The 16,317-nt window shown below is 43.3% G+C and overlaps 1 protein-coding gene across 1 annotated transcript in view; it reads left to right on the top strand.

Moving 5' to 3' along the window:
• The window catches only part of LOC124553233, an 84,926-nt gene that overhangs the window by 56,691 nt on the left and 11,918 nt on the right, over positions 1–16,317 (top strand). The window contains exons 6-7 of the mRNA XM_047127123.1: positions 7,534–7,709; positions 13,673–13,881. Of these exons, the coding sequence (XP_046983079.1) occupies positions 7,534–7,709; positions 13,673–13,881 (385 nt within the window). The remainder of the gene's footprint in view (positions 1–7,533; positions 7,710–13,672; positions 13,882–16,317) is intronic.

The raw sequence follows: 16,317 nt of genomic DNA, 5'->3' as shown, positions 1-16,317 counted from the left end.
GGTTCCGAAATTTCTCCTCTAAACTTCACTTTTGATGTGGTGTTGGTTAGAGTGAGTTGTATTATTTTAATTAGTTTTGGATGGAGTCCCAGATTTCTTAAAATTTTTAATACTGAAGGTCTGTGGAGACAGTCATATGCCTTCTTAAAATCTACAAATGTTATTGCCAGAGGTTTGTTCCGTTTCTTGTAGTATGCCATAATCAATTTTAAACTAATTATCTGCTCTGCACAGCTTCTCCATGGTCTGAAACCTCCCTGATATTCCCCTAACTCCTGTTCTAATTGCTCCTTGATTCTTTCATATAGGATCTTGGATAGAATTTTATATGTGCAATCTAGGAGAGAGATTCCTCTGTAGTTGTCTGGGTTGCTCTTATCTCCCTCTTTGTGTAGTGGGTGGATGATAGCTGTGGTACAATGTTCGGGAAATTGTTCTGTTACCCAAATTTTTGTTAGAGCCATGTGTAAGGAGGTCTTGACTGTGTCACTTGCATATTTCCACATTTCAACAAAAACCTGATCTTCTCCACATGCCTTATAATTTTTTGTTCTTTAAGAATTTCTTCTACTTCTTGGAGAGTTGGAGGGTCTAGTTTGTTAGGTTTGGTTTTTATTGGGGTATTTATGTTGATTTGTAAGGGTTCTTTGGGTTCCTCGCAATTCAGAAGTTTGTAAAATGCTTTTGCCGTGATTTCTGCATTTTCCTTGTTACTGTGTGTCATTCTTCCATCTTCATCTTTCAGTATTAGTGCCCGTATCTCGTGGTCGTGCGGTAGCGTTCTCGCTTCCCACGCCCGGGTTCCCGGGTTCGATTCCCGGCGGGGTCAGGGATTTTCTCTGCCTCGTGATGGCTGGGTGTTGTGTGCTGTCCTTAGGTTAGTTAGGTTTAAGTAGTTCTAAGTTCTAGGGGACTGATGACCATAGATGTTAAGTCCCATAGTGCTCAGAGCCATTTAGTATTAGTGTAGGGGTCTCATATTGTTGTAGTTGTTTCCCAAAGATTTTGTAGTAGTTCCTGGAGTTGGTTTTATGATAATTACCTTCTATAGACTTTATAATATCTTTATGAAATCCTCTCTTGATTCTTCTAATATTTTGAGTGAATTTTTTTCTTTCATTTTTTGGGTTGATGGCATTTTCTTCAGTTTTATGTGTTTGAAACTTTAACCATGCTTGGTGTCTATCTTCATGGAATTTGTCACATTCTGATGTCCACCATGCATGTATCCTTCGTGGATTCAAGGGAGCTAGATTTTCTGCTTCTTTTTTAAGTTTAGGCACTAGTTGTTCTAGATCATCTGTTAATTTGATGGTTTGTGTTATTTGTTGGTACTCATTATTTTTAATTAGCTGAGGTGGGTCAAACCTCCTTTTTATTTTATTAGTTTTTCCGGTCCTCTTCTTTAATGGTGTGAATTTGATTTTAATTTTAACCATATAGTGGTCTGAGCCTGTGTCCACTCCTCTCAGTACTTTAACATTGTGGATCTCCTTATGAAAATTTTTGTCCATACAGACATGGTCTAGCTGCCACTCGCCCTTCCTCCAGTCTGGATCCATGTTTTAAGTTTACTTGGCTTCCTCTTAAAGTATGTTGATTTAGATATAAGGTTGTGTTCTCTGCAGAGTTCTACAAGTCTTTGACCGTTTTTGTTTGTAAATTTATGTGGACTCCATTTTCTAATTATATCTTTATATTTCCTTTCTTTTCCCAACTGAGCATTGAAATCTCCCAATAAGATTTTTACATTCTTTTTATTTACTCTGTTCACAGTTTGTTCTAGAAGGTCTCAAAATTTATCTACCTCTTCCTTAGTTTTTGTTAGACAATTTCTTTCATTTGTTGGGGCATGAGCATATTATTGTATAGGTTTTATTCATTGTTTTAAAGCTTAGAGTCGCAATTCTTGGTGATACTGCTAGGAAATCCGTTACTGAATCTATTATTTTTACGTTTACTAAAAACCCTGTTCCAAACTGGGGACATTGTTTCATTGCCCTCGGTCCTGGTTTCCCATTATAAATTCTGTATCCTTGTGATTCGAATGGGTCCTCTGTGGTGTTTCTCATTTCTTGGATCCCTGTTATTAAAATTTTTTGTTTATTTAGTTCATCTGTGAGGTGCTTGAGTTTTCCGGTCTGAAGTAGTGAGTTTATGTTGTGTGTTGCTATATAATTTATTTGCTCATGTTTAATCTTCTTTTTGTGTTTTAGTGTGCATTTGGATGGTTGCAAACGCTCCGATTCGTTGCTGTCTTCTAGTTGACTACCCACCGAATCCGATGTAGCCTTTTCCTGTCCTTTTGAGCAGGACGGTGGAAATTTTTTCCTAAAAGACCTTTCCATTTTTGACTGTCGAAGGTTGTCAACCTTAGTTGGAGCAAGCTCCGATTTACAACTCCGGTTGTTAACCGCAGAGGGTGTGTTTGGTCCGCGAGAGCTATTTTATTTCAGTCAGGTCCGCCAGTAAACCGGTGAGGACTTCCCTATCCGCCACCTGGGACGCGCCACGTAGGAGTATCACCTCTCCTCCTACTATGACAGCATAGTAGGTTCGTGGCATGTTTGTCATTAAGGGCATATCCAGCATGGGTACTAGAGGAGGTGTATGACGTCGGCAGGGGAAGGTGTCTGAAAGAATATGGACAAACCCAAACGTAAACACAGGTGCAAAAGAACTAGTAGCAGGTGGTCGTGTCAAAACACAGATATTCGCATTGAGAACATCTACAAACTAGAGCATCTCAAAACTAACAAACAAAAAATTTAGTACTGTAGAATAAGCGATATCTGCCTCTGAACAATCGAAGTCGTTCCCCAGAGATCATCATCATCGTCATCATCATTATCAGCTGCTGGGTTCAGATCCCACAGCGAGTAACGCCTGCTCACACCTAGAAAAGAAGAAGTAGAACTCATAAGAATCACTTACACTACAGAGCCATTAAAATTGCCACACCAAGAAGAAATGCAGATGATAAACGGGTATTCATTAGACAAATATATTATTCTAGAACTGACAGTGATTACATTTTCATGGAACTTCGGTGCATAGATCCTGAGAAATCAGTACCCAAAACAACCACCTCTGGCCGTAATAACGGCCTTGATACGTTTGGGCATTGAGTCAAACAGAGCTTTGATGGCGTGTACAGGTACAGATGCCCATGCAGCCTCAACACGATACCACAGTTCATCAAGTGTAGTGACTGGCGTATTGTGACGAGCCAGTTGCTCGGCCGCCATTGACCAGACGTTTTTAATTCGTGAGAGATCTGGAGAATGTGCTAGCCAGGGCAGCAGTCGAACATTTTCTATATCCAGAAAGGCCCGTACAGGATCTGCAACATGCGGTCAGGAATTGTCCTGCTGAAATGTAGGATTTCGCAGGGATCGAATGAAGGTAGAACCACTGATCGTAAGACATCTGCAATGTAACGTTCACTGTTCAAAGTGCCGTCATTGCGAACAAGAGGTGACCGAGACGTATAAGCAATGGCACCCCATACCATCACGCCGGGCGATACGCCAGTATGGCGATGACGAATACACGCTTCCAATGTGCGTCCACCGCGATGTCGGCAAACACGGATGCGAGCATCATGATGCTGTAAACAGAACCTGGATTCATCCGAAAAAATGACGTTTTGCCATTCGTGCACCCAGGTTCGTCGTTAAGTACACCATAGCAGGCACTCCTGTCTGTGATGCAGCGTCAAGGGTAACCGCAGCCACAGTCTCCAAGCTGATAGTCCATGCTGCTGCAAGCGTCGTCGAACTGTTCGTGCAGATGATTGTTGTCTTGCAAATGTCCCCATCTGTTGACTCAGGGATCGAGATGTGGCTGCACGATCCATTACAGCTACGCGGCTAAGATGCCTGTCATCTCGACTGCTAGCGATACGGGGCACTTGGGATCCAGCACGGCGTTCCGTAGTACCTTCCTGAACCCACCGTTTCAATAGTCTGCTAACAGTCATTGGATCTCGACCAAATCTAGCAGCAATGTCGTGATACGATAAACCGCAATCGCGATAGGCTACAATCCGACCTTTATCAAAGTCGGAGACGTTATGGTACGCATTTATCCTCCTTACACGAGGCTTCATAACAACGTTTCACCAGGCAACGCCGGTCAACTGCTGTTTGTGTATGAGAAATCGGTCGGAAACTTTCCTCATGTCAGCACGTTGTAGATGTCGTCACCGGCGCCAACACTGTGTGAATGCTCTGAAAAGCTAATCATTTGCAATTCATCACGCTTCTGCTCTCCCCACTAACATTACTCACACATAGCGCATTGCGACAGTGCCCAGCGTGTTGGTACACATTTGAACATGCCTCTCTCAACTTGCTACCACTCTCATTACTTACCAAGCGTGGACGCAAGGCAGCACAAACGGGTTTATTTCTCGTAAAAAAAGAACTTCCACATATTAAACGAGTGGTATTGTGCTGTGACAGAAATGCGCGAAATGGAATATGCTGGCTGCAAGTAGCTGCTGATCGGCTACGTTTTGAGTGACACATTGCAGAAACTTGGGAAATCATCTCGACAGTTCTCCAAAAAGAGTGTAGATGTCACCTGATAATAAACACAGGTGACAAAAGAACTATAAAAAATGAGCTCGGGAGTATCTAAACAAGTACAAAACTTTTATTAATAAAATAATATTTGCACATATCTGCAACACAAGTAAATCCATTTTTCTCTCCAGCACCATGCACTTGCTTAAGGTGTCTTCCTGACATACAGTTGAATGATTCCAAATTCAGGATGGCAGTGTTCTTGAAAATATCCCACATTCATACCACCACCTCACGACCTTTGACTGCATGACGCTCTCTCTGTGATCACAGTTTCGGAGTGATGTCAGCATATCCTGATAGGTCATTCCTGTATCGTGGCGGCTACTGCGATAGTGGAATCGAGTGAATCACGCTACTGTCTTCCAAGACATGTCACACTTTATTGTTCTGAGCAGCTGGGCAGAAGTGACAACTGTGTAGAAACTTGACGAAACACAGACTGAGTCGATGTGTGTGACAACAGCTACATCTTTAATCATCTTTAAACATGAAGCGGCCGCACTCGTCGTGGAGGCCTCGCCCGTGAGCAACAATGTTGTACCAGGAGGCAGGCAGCTTGGACCCTGGCAAGCAGGTCTTCAGCTGTATCTACAGGTGTTTCGTACACCTACATCTTGGCATAACCTCAGAGAATGAAGTCGAGGGTTGTAAGATCCAGCGATCGCAATGGCCATCAGAGAAGACCCCCCTTTCCAGTCCTACAATGAGTGTGAGTATTCTTCAGGTGCTTGGTGCTTGCAAACATTAACATCAAAGTGGAATGATCTTGGACAATGCCCTAAAATACCTTGACTGAGAATCTTTGCTGTTGGCCTCCGATATGGGTGGCGTGGGTGTTGTCCTCATTCTAGATCTGCCTGTTTGGCTTTTGAAAACAACATCACGGATGAATGAGCCCTCATCCACAAACAATACAAACTGTATGAAGTTGCACAGTACAGCGCTGTGAACTATACTGGATTGACACAAGCAGACATAGGGCTCAAAGTCCGTTCGTCCCCGTGCTTGCACATTTCATCTTTGATTACTCATTGTGCACTGTACACAGCAACACACCTCACCATGAACACGACACAAGCTATCTGATGCAATGGACAGCTGACAGCAGGGTCAGTGGTGTGCTTGCGGCACGGGTTAACGCGCCTGTGCGATGCTAGAGTGCTGTGAGACCAATTGTGTACAGTATGTTTGTCTGGTGGACAGGTGTGTACACAGTTTATCAGATGCTACTGTTCGAGTGCACAACGGACACCCGAGATCTTTGCCAGAGTGTGAAGAACTGCAGGCATCATTGCAATACATGCATTCAGACTGACAGTCGTTGCTTTGAAGAATTACTATGAGCTACATTGTTGTTAGGTGGTGTATGCTGTGTATGCCCTTAACACAATAAATATGCACTTTCGAGTATTGGTTCCCTATCTCAATATAATCTATTGTGGAACCACTGTCACCTGTTTCAGTGTTCTGTACAAACTCCCCATCCTGGGAATGGAGATTCCCAATAATTTTTGCCTGTTATCGACACTTTGTAACTTTACTGGCAGGATACTGGTCCCAGGAATACCAAGATCGGTTAAAAAATTCTACGTTATTTCCTCAGCCCAGCCCAAACAAACAAGAACAAGCAAGCAGAGGACTTTAGTTTATGTATGTAGGGAGAGAAGATTTAATAACATATTTCTGTTTACGTACTAAATCATGAATACAACATACAATTTATTTTTGGATGCAGTAATGTTCGTATGTTATACTTTGAACAGGTGATGAATACAATGTATGTCCAAATCGAAAACGACATTTTTATGTGATATAATTACAAGTTAACAAGTTTCAGATTTTTTGCTTTACTTGTACGGGAAAACTTTGTTGTTGCCAAATCTCATGATTCCAAGTCAATGGAGGGCACCCTTTAGGTTTCGATGAGTGAGTTTTCGATTATCAAAACACGAGACATAAACAGCCATATCTGTTGACTGGAGTCAGTTATAAGCTTACAATTTTTACGCCGCCAAGGGTCCACATACCGTTGTATGTGACATAATTTGAACATGATACCCAGAACTGATCCAGAGAAAAAGATTCCCAACAGATGGACAGACAAATAGACAGACTGATAAAAAATAATACGAAAAGTATTTTCTAGAGTTATATAGTTACCAATTATGGATTTTAAGATTTTTTCCTTTATTTGCACTGTGAAATCTGGCTTCTTCCAAAATGTCATGATTCTAAATCAACAGGGAGCACCTTATAGATTTTTGTGAGCGATTTTTCAAGTATGAAAATGTGTAATTAAATGGCCATATCTTTACTGCATTGGCTTAGAAGCCTACAATTTGTACAACGCCAAAGGAGCATAGACCTTAATATGTGACATAAATGTGAAATTCGTACCCGAAAATGGTCAAGAAAAAATGATCTTAACACTCGGACAGTCAATACATTCCTTTCAATCTGCAATATTCGAGACGTGTTCAGATACAGATGACATCGTGTTAGATGACGAGCAACAAACGCTAATTTTCGGCAAAAGCGATCAGCCAGGCAACAGACAAACGCTACAAAATTTTGAGTCAAACTGACATTTCATGTGTGCACAATTAACTCAGATAATGTTTCAGATATGGAGCGGCTGATGTCTATCATTGCGTTTGTAGAAGGTCATAACATGTGTTCAAGTTTCTCACAGCGTTGGTAACGAGTAGGATTTTGACGGATTTGTCAACAGTCTGGCCATTCTATTTTCGAAAATCGTTCAAAAGTTTGAATAGAATCTCCTCAGAGTTCCAGCCACGCCATGTGGCTTTACACGTAGGAACTCGACACTGCTGGCAGCTCCAGAACATTTCAGTTGGATACATTTATTTAATAAAACATCTGCTACCACAGGCTTGTGGATGTTATGAAAGTAATTTGAACTATTTTCTGTGTGTCTCAGGGTAACCACGCAAGTGATCAGCAACTCCACGGTTGGATTAAGGACATGGAACGTGTGAAAAACATGCTGCGCACGAAATTAACCGGATGGGTACATGACATGCAATTAGCCAGCAAACAGGTGGAGCACTACGAGGTGGAAGAAGACAAGGACAGGCCAGGGCACTTGATACTCAGGTATAAGCCAGGGTACACTCAAATGTCTGTCGTACTCACTATGGTTTATTGGAGTTTATCTCACTTTTATCCATGGAAGTATTCATTAGAGTTATAGAAAACACAGGGATCATTTAATTCAGAATGGAGTAAAGAACTAGCATTAATAGTCAGTAGTGAAGGACATGGTTACAGAAACTCGTGATTTACAAAGGTTTTTGACTCCGTTTAGCCTTCGATATTTTGATTCGTATTGTGTCTTAAAATGTGCCACGTATTACGTAACAGACAAGCGGAGAAAACTGACACAATAACTGATGTTGCTGCTTTTACTAGAGAAAGTATTGATGGTTACAGATACTTCCGAAGTTTTCATAATTTGTGGAAACAATGATGTGGAACCTGACACGAAAAGCGAGCGTGTCCTCGTCTTATTCGGGACAAAAAAAAAAAAACACTTCGGGAGAAATTACGGTAATACCATGTAGTAGCGACTCTAGTCCAGATACTGGCATCCAGCCGGTGAGGAAAAGAGGCCACAAGTCATGTTCATCTCAATAGATGGAGGAAACATCTAAGCAGGGATGAGGGAAGATGGGAAGACGTCAGCAGAGGGCAGGAAGCGGATAGCCATCGTTCTTATATTGTGTCCTGTGGTTGGTGTGTTTAAATCAGTCCGTAGCATAGAGAGTAAATACTGGAGGTTGCGAGCGGGAGGAAAGCGGAATAGTCTCTCGAGTGGTTGACATATGGGGCCGTGGAATGGAGTATTGTAGGAGATATGTTGGCACTATGGAGGGTGACCAGGTGGCTTCCTATGTGGGAATGGGCAAGCTCCCAGCAGGCACCCCAGGTCTTGTGGCGGTGTTCTTGGATTATTTTAGGTGGCTTATTGTGGGATAGCTATGGAGGTCGAAGACGTGGATTAGGATTGACAGTTAGACTCAGTCGTGATTACTATCAATAGGATGAAAGACTTCTGCAGTTATATCTGAAGAGGTCGGTAGGGGAGTCACTTTGGAATGAGTGTGTCTGGGAAATGGACTAGGTCTTCTGAAACGAAGGTGATCAACCGACATCCACAGTTAAGTTCATCATGAGAATTGATGTGGGTAAACAGCTGTGGAGAGGCAGTGGTCAGTGTGAGAAACGAAATTATGTGCTATAGGATGATGACAGAGACAGGCAGTAGGACAGATCACGGTCAGGGTGGTAAAATACACACTCAGTATAAAGTATTATGCAGGATGATTGAACATGATTTGTAGCCAACTGGAGCTGTTTTTGAGGAACGGTATTGTTACTCTACAATGTTTATTGTGTGGTGATTTTTGATTTGCTACTCCACATCTGTCATCAGAACTATGAGTGGGTTACTGGTTCACTGTGTATAGACACATGCAGATAGTGTGATGGGATAAAACTATCGGTAATTGTGTCCGGCAGTGGGAATGAAGGCAACAGTGATTTCAAGACAGGGGTGCAGTACACAAAGGAAGCAGCTAATCGGATAGCAGAGTACTTGTGGAGAGTACATGGGGGGTTTCAGGCTAGCCAGTAGTTTGAGGTACTCTCATGAACACTCGCCAGTTGGTTCTCATTTAGGGAAATCAGATAGCTTTCAGAATAGTCAGTTCGACTCTAAAACTTTTATCAGTCAACTGTCGAAGTATTTGTAACATAGTTCCCAAATTTACTCTCCTCCATGAACGTTCTCAGCCTCAAATTATTCTTGAATTGAGAGCTGGCTAAGACCCAAAGTAAAAAAAACTCTGAGATATTTAGCGAGTCTTGGAATGTTTATCGGAAAGACATATTTGACGCCGTAGGAGGGGAAGTGTTCATTGCAGCTGACAAAAAATATTCTCTTTACTGAGGTTAATTTGAGTGCAATAGTGAAGTTACGTGGTCGCACATAACAGGACTAGGTGAAACCATATCAGTTGTTGGATGTTTTTACCACCCACCCGACTCCGCTGGGACAGATGTGGAGCCATTCAAAGAAGGTAAATAGTCAGCATTGCATAAATATCCAGATCACGCGACACTAGCTGGCGGTGACCTTAACCTACCGAGTATAGACTGGGACGTCTATGGATTCACTGCAGGTCGTGCAGACAGACAGTCTTGTGAGGGGCTTTTGAACACGTTTTCCGAAAACTGTGTTGAGCAGCTAGTTCGTCAGCCAGCACAAACAGGCAGGACCTTATCGATGGCGTGAGCATAGAGATGGGGATTAGTGATCATGATGTTATCATAGCGACTATGGTTACGAAAGTCAGTAAATCAGTCGAGAACGCTAGGAGAGTTGATATGCAGTTGTCAGCGTCTCACTTAGACAATAAAATACAATCACAAGTCTTATATAGTGTGATGTTACCAGAAAAATTAATAACTGGTTTATTGCAAACCTAGCGACCTGTTACTCGTAAGGAACGCATGGTGGGGCGCTTACGTGCTTGCCACGCGAGCAGACAGTTGTGCGCCGTATATAACCAAAATTATCTCGTGTTGGAGAACTGTGACAGAGTTCGGATTTGGTGTCATTTAATCTTCAGATTTCGTTCGCATAATGTGTTCACCTAACATCTATAACAGAAAATTTTTCCACATGTTGTAAATTCGGTAACATCGCAAGTAAATACATTTTCGTAAACTGTACGTAGTTGTCTTAATAATTTGTTGCTGCACATAAAATAAACAAAATGAAACGTAGTGCAACTCTGCCTGAACACACTGATACCGGTTCCAGACACGTCGCCCGTTTGAGCGAGCTGAATGAAACGTGACACTGCGCGTGCTTTCTGTGCCGGACACGGCAGACCACACACACCGAGAACTCAGCAGGGAGCAGAGGTAGTGAGAAAAAGGAACACTCTCGTCACAGATCATGACTTCGAATGTTTTGCTCGTAAGAGCTTTCTCAGAGGATGTCCTTTTGCTCCGAGAATCTTCTCCAGAGAACGTCGTCTTGTTTATTCATACGACCCACCGTGTTTACCTTCTGTTGGATGTCAGTACAAAGTCGAAAACCGGAGATGCAAGAGGGGAGGGGGTCACAGAGCTCCAGCGGCAGTGGTGCAGCTTGGGTACCGCCCTCCTAGTTCAGGCAGCGCACCATTTCGTGTCTCTTCTCTAGTTCACGTATCGTCATTTACAGTCGGTCATTTCTAAATTCAGCCAATCCACTTCATTACTGGACTCGCATGATACCTTTAGTAACGGCTCCAGCACTACAGGCCAAAGCCGCCTATAGCACACTGACCCTGCCTCTGTACCCTAATTGACGACGATTGCCTTCCGTGGTAGCGGTCTGCCTCGCTTATCGACACTCCACGTCCCTGTGGCGAATATTGATTGCGTCTTCTGTGGATTCGCCACTCTGTGTGCCAACGCACGTTCCCCCAAAATGAATATGGCAGTCAGTATTGTAATATTACTGCTGTGTAGTACATAGGCAAATTGTCCAGAAGTCTCCGGGCTTTCTTTATCATTTTAGTGGAGAGTGTATATTCACCTCAAATGGTACAAATGGCTCTGAGCACTATGGGACTTAACATCTGAGGTCGTCTATCCCCTAGAACTTAGAACTACTTAAGCTAACCTAAGGACATCACACAAAACCCATACCAGAGGCAGGATTCGAACCTGCGACCGTAGCAGCTGCGCGGTTCCAGACTGAAGCGCCTAGAACCGCTCGTTCACAGCGGCCGTATGTTCACCTCCTTCCTCCACTTCAATACTTTCTTTGGTTGCCTTATGAAATAAACGGTTCCATTGCGTTAAAAACAGCCCTTTCCCGAAATTCTTTGCCAAAAAAAAATCTCAGTATAATGATAATTCAGATCATTGTCAGTATGCATCTACTTCCTGGATCTGTGGCATGCAAACGATAAATTTTATCACGGCACGGATTCTGAGTCCCAGCTTGTCAGTGCAGTAGGTGTGGTACGGTACCTCCAAGCAGAACAGCGTGCTGGTGCACGTAGCGTGGAAATGATTTGCGAGCCTTAGCACCATGGCACCACATGTCTTATGGGAGGGACAGCTTTCCGGTCAAACTGGGGACCCAGACATCACACGGAACTCATTATGATGCAGCTTCATGCTTTAACTGGCAACGACGTTGTCAAGTAACAGTGATAACCAAGGACCATACTACAAGGAGTACAGGGAGTAATGATTGTTCTGCATTGTATCTGGCAGTATGGAAACTTTCCATCGTTGATGGGCTATGGGGAATGCAGTCGTAGATTAATCAGGAAAAAATTGTCTCACACCCGATTCTCCATTCTCATCACAACATGTACCTGACACATATGCATAGAATCGATGTACCGAACACTGACCTTAGGACAAAGTTTTACGGCCAACAATTTCTGTATGATAATTTCCACTGCCAAACGAGAGACCCGCACCAACCACTCACGAAACGAGACGGAGCGAATGCTTCAGAGCCAAGTAAAGAAACATTTTTATGCAATAGTGAAGCGTCATTTTCTCAAGTTTTACGTCAGCAGACATGTACTTCTGCACGTCAAGCATAGCAGTGTGAGATGGTGGGATGCACACTGCCGGATGTAAGCAGAAACATTGTAAAAATGCCACAACTGATAAGGGTATAATGAGTAAAACGAAAGACCTCTTGTGAAATAAAAACACATGTTTGGTATTTGTAAAGACGGATTTGAAATAGTTTAGGTCATCGTATCGCGCTGTCCTTAGCCGTCGCATTAGCTGAAAGGGACTGAATAAGTGGACCTGCTTGACGGTACATTCAGATTTGTCCATAGAGCTTTTCTTCCTGTGGGAGTTCTGCTTTCAGCTGTCATACAGTCTTTACGGAATATTATCGCAGATGTCACATCACCTAATGCAGATAGGAAACTCCCTGGCAGGTCAGAGCCGTGTGTCGGATCCCCGACGTTTCAAGTGACTGCACCCTCCACTGCAGAGTGAGGATTCGTCGAGGAAGCAACTCCCGAGGCCTCTGGTCACTGCAGTGCCCATCCTTCCGGGAGCGCTGGTCCCGCCGGCCGTGCAGGGGAGCTTCTGTGACGGCCTGAAAGGCAGCGGCTGAGGTACTGGCGGAAGTAAGGCTGCGACGGCGGCTCTCGGTTCGTGCCTGCCTAGCTCGATGTCTATCTTTTTAAGGGCGTCATATTCGCCATTGACTTTAAAAATTATTTGTTTTACTATTGCAGTTTCGGCCTTTTGAGCCATTTTCAAGTGGTAATGTGTGCTTCAGCTCATGACAGACTTGTGTACATGTCAGCGTCTAAAATCATCTATAACAAATTCGAACAATTCATTCACATCCTTAACAAAAATATCACATGTTCACTCTCTTGCAATGCATACGAAATTCTTCTTGAAAGAAAAGAGGTATTCTGCGGCAAGCGCTGCAGCTCTGCTGTTTGATGTGTCTGAAACCAGTTAAAACGGTATAGCAGCACTGAACGGAGTGGATGATCTGCAAGAAATAGTTACAATCGGTACCTCACTCAAGTGCTCTGAAATCTAAAGATGAAATCTCGATGCGCTAAAATGCTAAAAAGACCAATGGATTTGCGATTGTTTGCTGTGTTACTATGCATCCTTTAAAGAATGAAAAAGTTCCAGGTTTGTGTCCCAGTCTGGTACACAGCACTCATCTGCCAGGAAGTTTCTAATCCACTGCTGAGTGGAAATCCGCTCTGGATACTTTTAGCCGCACGGGATTAGCAGAGCGGTCAAGGGGGCGCTGCAGTCATGGGGTGTGCGGCTGGTCCCGGCGGAGGTTCGAGCCCTCCCTCGGGCATGAGTGTGTGCGTGTGTGTGTCCTTAGGATAATGTAGGTTAAGTAGTGTGTAAGCTTAGGGACTGATGGCCTTAGCAGTTAAGTCCCATAAAATTTCACACACATTTTTGCATACTTTTACGTTCTTGCATAGACTATACATGCTTGGTTTTTAACTTTTAACCTGGCACCTTGTGTGCTACAGGCGGCCGCTGTTGAGTGAACGCCTGCTGCGCTATCAGCCGTGGAGCCCCTCCTTTGACGACGACTTCAGTGCGCTGTGCGAGGAGCGGCAGCCAGAGGCGTCGCAAATGTTCAGCCTCGCTGACGATCTGTACACCTTCCATCGTGTCTACTGGTACACTGCACCTGAGTACATCGATGCATTCTACGAAGATGACGTCAAGATTGTAGGTAAGTTTAATACTCGGACCCGGCCACTTCACGGTTATGCGCTGACAACTGTTCAGTTGTTCGAGGAATGAGATTCAAATATCCTTCAGAATATGTAGTTTCAGCTCTTGCGTGATTTTGCACGCCACGCAAGATAATCTCTGGTGCTCTTTCCAAAGTCAGTTTTTAGATTCCTCGGCAACTTTCCGTCTGGATCTATGACAAGCTAACTACTTCATTTCGATGTATTATTGACTTCTCCATTATACAGGGACTAAAAAAAGACTACGTACACAAATTTTTGAATTGTTTACAGAAGATTAAAAAGAACAAATTTTATGTGACACAAATGTCACAGGTGTGATGTTTTAGAGACGTTACTGAATTGCCAGCTGGGCGCTAACACACTCGAAACAAGTGGGTGTGTCTCAAATAATGTTTGCAGCCTCAGCCTAACAGGCAACCACCTCACCTGGGGTGTCTACCAGTGTCTGGTACACAGAATAACTCGTCTCCCTCCCGTAGGAGGCACGCAACACCTCTAAAACAGTGCCCATCCCACAGCACTTTGAACACCGTCTCTGAACGCCAGTGCAGATAAGACCCTCATACATGCGCGACACGTGCCTCATATAAAAAAGTGTTCCTTTTTATCTTCTATAAACACTCTAAAATTCTGTACATGTAGTTTTTTTCAGACCTGGTCTAAGGCTTTTTAAAAATGGCGAATGGTCTCTGCAACATAACGGCTACAGACAAGCTAATGTTCTGTCAATACTGTAACTGGTGTAGTGATTTACATTTCTCAAGTGTGATCCTAGCACTATACTGTTCGTATTTACTAATTTTCTTCGACGAATAATATTTATATTTGTAACTGAACAGTTAATTGTTTCAGATACACTGTTAATATTATCCTTAGAAGTGTTAATACTGTAGTAGGACTGAGGAAACACAGCTATCGCACCTGTCTGCTAAACAACTCTATTTGTTCGAATCACTATATTTTTTTAATTTATTATTTTATTCTCGTTGCGGGACTTTATCTCTTACTCGATCATCTATCTATCGTGCACCAGACATGAAACGAGTTGTAATCGTTCATTTCTCTCTTTGTAACTGTCTGATAGCTTCTTGTTCGGCAGCGAGTAACTCCATTTAAATGAGAGGAAGGGAGGACAGTGGGCTTGTGCTCTCTCAGCGGAAAAATTATTTATGCCTGCCGTTGTCACTCTTGACCGCTTCAGGCAATTGAACTTGCAGGGTTTTCATTGGTAGTAAGCCGACTAATTAAGAAACTAAGGTGGTCGAAAAGGGTTACAACAGATAAGGAAGTACGTTATCACAAAAATATCCGTATAGTAGAACCAGGAACTGCAATACTGAGAAGAAAGGCCTTTCCAAAATTTCGGCTGTCACCTATAATTTACTGCAGACGCTCATAAGAATAATACTGGCAGATAAAAGGAAATACGCATTGTTAGCAAGTTACTAAACAAGCAGACTCCTACCCCATCTGTTGCTAGACTGAGCTGCACTCTGCAGCATGTCTATAATTATGACTGAAACTGTTATGGACACCGAGAACAAACGTGTGAGCTGTAGTTGATGTTTCAATTCCTCACGAGGGGCGACAAGATATTAAAGAATGAGCAGCGACAAGACCTTACAGAGTTGTGGACCACTAGCCGTTTGTCTGGAAGCTAATTAAGCCCGAAATTGAAGATATCTTCAGGAGCCGACCGGTGTGGCCGTACGGTTCTAGGTGCCTCAGTCTGGAACCGCGTGACCGCTACGGTCGCAGGTTCGAATCCTGCCTCGGGCATGGATGTGTGTGTTAGTTAGGTTTAAGTAGTTCTAAGGGACTGATGACCTCAGATGTTAAGGCCCATCGTGCTCAGAGCCATTTTATCTTCAGGGGAAAGTGGTCGTGATAATCCAGAGAGATCGGAGAGGTCGTGGCAGTTCGGTCGAGATAGGGTGGGGGGGGGGGAGAAAATGAAGAAACTCGTGCGAATCTCTTCTGAGCACGTGGCGATGTTCTAAATGGTTTGCACCATCCAGCAGGCTGCTACAACGCCCCTGTCTGAAAGAGTTGCCATTGCCACTATTAAAACCGTGGCGCTTCTCTGCCGGCTTCTTTACGCATCATTGTCCAGCAGAACTACATGCTTGCCCACAACAGACCAACGTATCAAGAACTGAGTCCTCATTTGCTGTCGCTGCCATTGTGTAAAGTCACCTAAATCGCAAATCCAAGCCTACAGATCTCACAAGTACTTTCTGTGTGACGACTATTTGACCCAGTATCGCAGAACCACCTGACCTATCCCAGTTACAAACAAGACCACCCATCAGTAGGACGAAAAACCCGTCCAAGTTGCAAATTTTTAATTTTTATTCATTCGATGATTTGTTTCGGACCGAGACCCATTTTCAAATCACTATAACATAGTC

The sequence above is a fragment of the Schistocerca americana genome, chromosome 11 (assembly GCF_021461395.2).
Source record: "Schistocerca americana isolate TAMUIC-IGC-003095 chromosome 11, iqSchAmer2.1, whole genome shotgun sequence".
Classification (NCBI taxonomy): Eukaryota; Metazoa; Arthropoda; class Insecta; order Orthoptera; family Acrididae; genus Schistocerca; species Schistocerca americana.
This window is presented reverse-complemented; position numbering and strand designations above follow the sequence as displayed.